Source organism: Sinocyclocheilus rhinocerous, unplaced genomic scaffold (genome assembly GCF_001515625.1).
Source record: "Sinocyclocheilus rhinocerous isolate Xijiao unplaced genomic scaffold, SAMN03320098_v1.1 scaffold340, whole genome shotgun sequence".
Taxonomy (NCBI): Eukaryota; Metazoa; Chordata; class Actinopteri; order Cypriniformes; family Cyprinidae; genus Sinocyclocheilus; species Sinocyclocheilus rhinocerous.
Window position 1 is genome coordinate 33,879 of NW_015670980.1, and position 8,883 is coordinate 42,761.

An 8,883-nucleotide genomic window follows, 5' to 3' on the forward strand; every position below is an offset into this window, starting at 1 on the left:
ACCGGGGCTAGTGCCATCTAGTGGTCGCTGATTTTCTTTGGCTCAGCTGCGTGTGGATCGCGAGCTGTGTGTGTGTGGATTGGGCAAGGCTAAAAGGGCGGAACGAAAGTCTCAAAATTCAAATGAATCAAATAGAATCGACTCAGAAGAGACATGATTGAATGCACGCGTGTCGCCTGATCCACAAATGCACATTTTAATGGCTACATGCACAAATTATGATACTTTAATACAAACTGTAACATTTGTATTCACAAATATGTCTCTATTTGAACAAAATGCTGCACATTAATGTAATTCTTAACTCTGCGGACATCGTTTGAATCAAGTTTTCCTTTCTCTTTGGAGTGTTACAAGCTGATTGTGCATAGATAAAATAAAAAAAAAATCGAGAATCGAATCGAGAGCATGTGAATCGAAATCGAATCGAATCGGGACATCTGAATCGATACCCATGTATAAAATGTATGCAGTACATGGATAATTGTGCATGCATCTATTAATCATTTTGAGCCTAATATCATCCCATACTAATTGGAAAGCAACATGGTTTATTACAGTTATGGTGTCCACTAGGGCTGGGCGATGTCTACAAAATTGGCATCGGACGATGTCTACAGTGAAACATCGTGATGGACGATGACATCTTGGAGGGGGGTGGGGGGTTAGAGTTAGGGGGTGTGCCCGAAGCGTGAATCCGTATTCAGAAAGGCATGGAAAACAAATAACGATGATGATGCCGGCTCAACATCGTGATATCTATCGGCCCAACCCTAGTGTCCACATCCATATTTTTACTCTACATTTCCTGCCTCAACTCAGAAACTTTGCAGCTGGTATTTCACAGTTCGGTAAAGTGTGTAATTTGTCCACCCTGTCTGAGATGGAGAGTGAGGGTAAGCAATCATTTTTCTGTGCACTGTAATTTGGCAGTCAGAAACAGCTGGCGGTGTAGCTAGAACAATGCAAGAGAAAGAAAATAGAGAGAAGGAGAGCAGAATGAGGCTAGAAGAGCGAGAGGAGCATTGGTTGGCTGAGTCCTGAGGGTAGATCAGATTTTAGACATCATCATTTAGGGCAGATGGAGTTTTGTGTGCACACATGGCTGCACCTCTGAGCATGAGACACAGGTACGACTGTCTTGCATGTTATCTGACTGTCATGTGCATGTTAGACTTTTCATGTGTTTGTTGCGTGTTGACATGCCTGTAAGTTTTGGGTCTGATCTGAGCAATCTTTGTTTGATCTGATTCATCTGGGTCTCTGGCAGTGCAGGCCTGTATCTGTTCTTTATTTTTAGGACAAATCCACCTGCTTTCAGTAATCAAGATACATGTGCATGATAAAAAAAAGATATCAGAGCCATATCAGAGAAGTAGAAAAAGACTGGAGAAAATGAGAAGTCTCACTGCATTTGGGCTCTGGAGTGTGGTTATTGATTTCTAATTGATTTATAACTGGATATAGAATATATCTGTCAGTTCAAATGATTAAAAGAATAGTTAGTGGAAGACTAATATCAGTCTAGATGAATAATCAAATTACAGTTATTTTGAGATAACCAGTATTGGCCAGTGTGTCATTGTGGCATGCATCGTTTGGAAAATCTACTATTGAATCATGCACTTTATTTAAAAAAAAAAAAAAATTGAAATATTTTTGAGTGTGTTTATGTAAATATGTTACAAAATAAGATGTTCATTTAATTTCAGCAATACTGACCATCATCTGCCCTACTACAGCATTGCCATTGGCTATTAAAAATCATTTTTTAACAGTAATAAGTTCTGAACTGTTTTTGAGAACATTATAAGCAATTCATAGTTTGACTTCCTGAACAGTGTAATCAGTGACTATGGCCATGTTTACACCTGGTATTGACATCCAAGTTGTATCATATATGCAAACATATAGAGTGACTGTATATGCTATACATTACTAAACTTGCAATAGAGCAAACAAACATCTTGTTCATGTACTCATATTTTCATTCTTTCTTGTCTCTTGATTAAAAAAAAACAAACAAAAAAAAAAACAGTTAAGTTTTGGAATGACCATTACATTGGTCACAGTGCATTCCTAATATTTTGTATACTGAATGCCCATCCGGCACTGTCTGTGTCTGCTGAGCAACTGCCTTCTTCCTACTTCCAGGATTTTGCTCCTCTGGATTGGTCCTTTCAGGTTAAGCATATTTCTGGTATAATGGCAGCTCTGCCAGCTATCAGTTGTGCATATTTTTTTATTATTAATAATTTAATTATTAATAATTAATATTGTAATAAGCAGAAATTATTCCACGAGGCGGGATTCGATCTCGGGACACTATGACAGATTTGACAGAAAGATGACAGAATTTTTATTTTTGGGTGAACTATTCCTTTAATGTTAATAAAACAACAAAACACAAAGAGAAAAATCACTCACTACTCTTAACTGAAAAACTTTAATACAGTTGCTTTGATAGGAATCAATAGTGTTTTATTTTTATATTTGTTCATTCAATTTCTTGAATGCTCCAGCTAAATACACCTATTGTACCTTGAAATAAAGCACTGTTGTTTTATTTGTAAAATATGTGTATTTATAATCTGTAACTTTGTTTTTATTTTTTAATGACAAAGATAAAATAATGACAAAGATTTTTATCTTTGCCCACTTTGGCCAAAATTTCTGCCATTCTTTTTTGTATTTTGTTACCTTGAAAGGCTTTGTCTTTATAATATGGAAATTAGCTGTAATGCTCAGACAACTTGCAAAATAGTAAAAACCAACATGACAAAGAATTGTGATAAAATCGTGATATTTCTTAAAGGGGTCATATGATGCTATTTTAAAGATCATTATTTTGTGTATTTGGTGTAACAGAATATGTTGACATGCTTTAATGTTCAAGTGATATGATATTTTTGTCATATCGCCAACCCCTATAATAAACCACTCAAAATATTCCCCAAATACTTATTTTTACTCATTTGACATATTGATTACTCAAATGGATAAATGCCCACCCCTACCGGCAAACATCACTATTTCTATTTCTCATACTTGTTGTGGTTAGTTATTTTTCAAAACCACTAACTGTATTAACTGCATAACAATATCCTGGCACAAGCTTAATCAGAACATTAAAAAAAAACTAAACTGGAACCACATTATTTTAATGACATTCGGTCCTGTTATTCTTCTGAAGATTGTGGATGAAATATTAACATACTCTGAAAGTGTCATTACTATTCACCACAAAACATACAGCATAACTAGTGAATTCTAAATCGTAAGCTAATGACTCGTTCGAGCTTGTTCTTTTTAGTGAATCACAGACACTTATGAATCACTTCAAAAATGTCTCAGTCTGACTCACTAACTGAACTGCAAATTCATTTCGTCGTGTCCGACTCTTCAAATACAAAGGAATTTTAAATGGAACTGGTAAGGAACTGGAATTGTTCAATCCCTAAAAGTCAACTATTGAATATGATATATTGATCTGTGTCGCTCATTTGTGGTTACTGTGACATTTCAGAAGTGCATGCTGATTTATGTGAACTATTCAGTGCAGTTATTATAATTGGCAGGTTGTTTGTACACACAGAACAATAACAGTACTTCAGAAATGAGGTTCCCTTCCTCTCCATGAGTTTACCCAACTCACCCTTCTTACCCCATGAGTGCCCCTTTGTGTCCCCATCCTGCATAAACCCCAGCTGTGTGTCTGAGTTTTGTCCTCTGATTATTGCAGCAGCATGTGGTCTCTGTGTAAATGAACAGGCAGCTGGGCTGTTACTATCAGAGCATTTGTTGACTGGGCACAAGGGAGCTATAAGCATGTTCTGTAGATATTGAAAGGCATGTCATCTGGCTATGAGAGTGTTACCATCATCGTCTATGTGGTTTGAGAATGCTTCTCTCGGGTAGGCATGTACCTCTCATCTCTCTGTGTCATAAAATTATCTTCTCTTTATGGCTCATGTACCTCATGGGAGGGAAAATAAACAAAAACAAAAGAAAAAGAAAAAGAAAAACTGTTACTGGCTTTGGGCTCATGTAGCCTACCTCATTCGGCACAAATTCGAATTTGCGATGCAACATTTGGGTCCTAAACTAATAGGCTATCTATTATGTAAACAAGGCTCTGTATTTCACTCATGTTCAGGCATAGATTGCACAGCAGACCATTGAGCAGTGTAGTTAACAATGCTAGAACTGATATGTTGTGTGTGCTCGCAATCACTTGGATGTTTTCCTTATAACAGCGGAAACAACTTAAAATAAAGAAACGGGATGTGCTTTCTGCTGTCTCGGTTTCCGTTAACTTCATGGAGCGTATTACAAAAATGAACCAATACTCAGTGTATTGTACTTGTCGCATATTTTTTTCCTTTAGTTGTGTTAATCTGTACTGTTAATTACGTAAGTAAAATATATTTAGTGTAGGTCTATTTATTTCATTCCAGTTATGTGTATAATTTTATTCTGATTTTCTCCATTCACAGAAGTGCTGCAGGTGCGTGATGTGATGTGTGAATGCTCATTGTTAATTCTGCTATTTGCGCATTTAAGTATTTTTAATGGGTCACAGACATTTATTCATTGAAATTTAATTAAATTCTAATTTACTTTCTAATTTTGTCAGTTAATGGTTAATGATCATTTAACAAGCTGCCGGTTAAGAACAAATTCAAAATGAACATCCCTTCGTGAAACACTTTTTTTTTAAAATGTGAAAGTTTGTGATGTTTGTAACACTGTAATCATGTTTTGTTGTTTCTCTGATTGTTTTCTTCTAGGTCAGTGATGATGCCTATTTTCTTCAGGCCTGTAATGTTAAGCAGTAAGATGATTCTGCTGTTGGTGGTCGTGTTGGCTTCACCTGCTGCCTGTATTGAAGGTAAGACTGACACGCAGTATGTGGTTTCACTGTATATTTTCTGTGTATGACTGGGCGTTTATAAACTACTAAACTACTTTTATTTAAAAATGTAATTTGTTTCAGTGATAACAAAGTTGATACTAGTCTTCATTGTCACACAATCCTTTAAAAATCAATATTCTAATAATAGAATTCTAATATTCTGATTTGGTGTTCAATTACTAACAGTTGTTCTTATTATTATCAATTTGTTCACTGCTTAATATTTTTGTGGAAACTGTGATTTATCCCAAACCTTTGTGGAATGGTAGTGTATTACGGTTTCCTCAAACATATTTAGCAGCAAAAACTGTTTTCAACATTGATAATAATAAGAAATGTTTCATAAAAACTAAATCAGCATTGTAGATGAGCGACAAATGTGCAGTGAATTGAATGAAAGAGTACCAGGACTGAAGTCTGCTGCCCCGTTTTAGCAACACGACCGGTGGAGGTGGTATCGTAGACAGTACCAGAGGAAGCGGAAGTGTGGCAAAGAGGCTAGTGTTCGCAACAGGCTAATAACTAACCCAACCAGACTAGCACTGCCCTCACTAATTTAAGCCAATGTATACTTTCTGGACAATAAGATTAACTTTCTCAGACTTTGTATGACAACACAGATTTGGGGTCTATTCTACACTGCTCTGAAATGGTGAAATATTTAGCAATATATAATATATATGCTGAAAACTATATGCTGAAAATATTCACTGCTGTTGTCATCATCGCTGTCAACATCTCCTCGTGTGCTAAGGCTGACAGTGCATTGAACAAACTTTGACAAAAACGGGCAACACCCCAAAAGATCATTCATGATAGCCGGTGATTTTAACCACACCAACCTAATACCTTCTGCCCCCACCTCGGTCATTCTGACCACTCTTCTGTTATGTTAATGCCTGCATACCAACCACTTCAGAAATGGAAGAAACCGGTTTCTAAATCATCAGAAGGTGGCCAGAGGTAGTTATATCTGCCTCAGGACTGTTTTGATCACACCGATTGGAACATGTTCAAAGAGGGGCCTAGAAGAATATGATTCATCTTTCATGTTACATATTAGTGTCTTAAGTGTGTTTTCCAACGCTAGACATACATGCATTGCTTCTCCTCTGACTAAAGACACTACAAGAGCTGCAGATAATGTGGTTATTTTAACAACGGTAGCAGAAGCACCACATGCAGCAAAATCGATTCATACTTTTGTTAAAACGCATAATTTTGTTAAAAAAAACAATGCAGCAAATACAATTAATTTTGTCATACACACGACTCCGACTATATTTAGCATTATTTATCAGCATGGTAAAAGCATTTCATCATAATCCATTTTTTTTTTATTTGAAAAAAGTATTTGTAGTTATAAGGAAAGACAACTGAAACATTAAAATTACTAGTTAACTTTGATTTCTGCTCATGATGAGAGCAATTTTATTATGTACATTATTTTTGCAGATACATATTTTAAGCAAAATAAAAAATGGTCCAGACCTCAAGAGGAAAAATCTGAACCCCCATACAGTATCTTTTTTTAATAACATGGCCTTCCGCCATCCATGTGTATCTAAATGTAAAAATAATAATAGTCTGATAAAACATCTGATCTTATTTTTTAATATTAATGTCCTATTGGGCTCAATTTATGAAATATTTAGCTTTTTTTGTATAACAATTCTGACACCACTGCTTTGGCTCTCAGGATCCAATATCCTCAACTTTGATGACTATTTAGACTGTTTACTGTTTGATGGAAGTTTATAACTATTCCAAAAAAGTATTGTCCAGACCTCTGTTGAGAAGAAAATGTAGAAAGTGGACCTCTTGGAAATGTAATTGAATACCCTGGTGTAGAATGTTCCAACCTTCAGAAGAATAACAGTTCGGACGTTTCACTTGCAAGATATAGACCAATTAGTAGTTATGGGCTTCACACAAAAATATCCCACCATATGTGTCAATTGATTCAATAAATCAAAATTCTTTTGATAACTTTATCTTGTCACTAATGAATAGTTTTTGAAATTGTGAATGAAATCATATGGTTTTGATTTTTGCCTATATGATTACAATGATATGAAGAAACCACAAATGGCTTTATTTTAGCACCACCTAGTGTCAGACAGATATGTATGCAGGTCTGAGTAGTGATTTTGATGCTTAGACCCCTAATAATAAGAAAATCAGCCATGTAGTAACAAAGCTGCTTGGACACCTAATAAACCGTATTTTTCTTGCAGCTTTAGAGTCACTAGTCATATTGCATTTAGATTTAGGTGATTAGTTCAAAACTTTGTGGCAGCAGAACTGGGCACCCATGAGCATAGCATGAGCAAAGATGATGGCCCATTATAAATGGCATACTTCCAAGGAGTTCTGTGTCAGCCAAGCAGCTGCCATTGAGATACAATAGGCATGCTGACATAAAAGTGCTGTAGTTGAAGAAAGAGGCATATCCATGTGTCTTGGCTGAGCATCTCATAATTGTAGATGAAAAGAAATGTCTTTCTTGTGTGTGTTTTCCGCAGATAAAGGCAGCACTGGTGACGTTGAGTGTGTGTGCGAGGGGTTATCATGCAGTGATGTCCAGCGTTGTTTGGGCCTGCAGTGTTTCTCCTCCCTGTCTTTTGAGAACGGGACAGCTCTCCAGCAGAAAGGATGCATTGTGGGTAGTGAAGAAGTGGCAGTGCGCTGCAAAAACTCCCAGACTGTGGACACGCTGATGCACTGTTGCCAGGGAATATTGTGCAATATGAATGTTACCGTGGAGATGCCAAGTACAGGTGAATCATTGAAGCAATAATTGTTACATTTTTTTTAACCTCACACCTTAATTTAAATGTACAAAAGTGTAATGATGAAAGGGTAAGTATGTAATTTAAAATGGGTGAATCTTACAAAATTGGACAAACACATGTCTGGTTCACATTTCACCCCCAAAACAAATTAAAATTTGCATTAATGTAAAGAAACCTATTTCATGGCCTTTTATGGTCCTTTATTCAAATTATTAAGTATGACTCAGACCATGTTCCTGATATGTTTTTGTGAGATTTGTCCATGTTGCAGCTTGGTATTAAAGTAGGCTATCTCTTTAATTTTTTGGATAGGTTTAGTCTTGGAAGGATTGTAATAATTCTCATTTAAAAGCAAATAAATGCCTTAAGGACCTCGCATAATCCAAGTAATTTTCTGTAAATGTAATTTAATAGAATTCATTAATGATTTTATTTTTGTAAAGTAATTACTCATTTAGCCTACTGCCCAAGACGCTGGAATACACTCCAGGATCCCTGCAGCCCAACATGTGACAAGTGGTTTGAAGAATGGATGGATGAAATGAATAGTGACTCAATACAAGCAAAAAAACCCAAAAAACACACACCTTCAAACAATTTGCACTTACAGCGGGTAAAATAACTATTGAACACGTCACCATTTTTCTCAGTAAATATATTTCTAAAGGTGCTGTTGACTTGAAATTTTCACCAGACGTTGGTAACAACCCAAGTAATTCATACATACAAAGAAAACAAAACAAATAAGTTCGGAAATTAAGCTGTGTAATAAAAATGGAATGACCCAAGGAAAAAGTATTGAACACATGAAGTGTGCAAAAGGCATGGAAAGCCAAGACACCAGCTGAAATCTATCAGTAATTAGAAAGATGATGAAGATAACCAGGATGATGAAGATGAAACGAGGTTGGACATTTCAGCAAGACAATGATCCCAAACACAGACAAGGAGACTCCCAATTGGTTTCAGAGAAAGAACATAAAGCTGCTAGAATGACCAGCCAATCACCTGACTTGAATCCAATAGAAAATGAGAACTAAAGATCAGAGTTCATAGAAGAGGCCCACAGAACCTTCGAGATTTGAAGACTCTGTGGAAGAATGGGCCAAAATCACACCTGAGCATGCCACTAGTTTCTCCATACAGGAGGCGTCTTGAAGCTGTCATTACCAA

General features: G+C 36.2%; 1 protein-coding gene across 1 annotated transcript in view; it reads left to right on the top strand.

Annotated features, from left to right (window-relative positions):
- The window catches only part of LOC107734497 (activin receptor type-1-like), a 36,070-nt gene that overhangs the window by 12,275 nt on the left and 14,912 nt on the right, over positions 1-8,883 (top strand). The window contains exons 2-3 of the mRNA XM_016546469.1: positions 4,791-4,891; positions 7,441-7,695. Coding sequence (XP_016401955.1) covers positions 4,798-4,891; positions 7,441-7,695 — 349 coding nt within the window. The 5' untranslated portion in view covers positions 4,791-4,797. The remainder of the gene's footprint in view (positions 1-4,790; positions 4,892-7,440; positions 7,696-8,883) is intronic.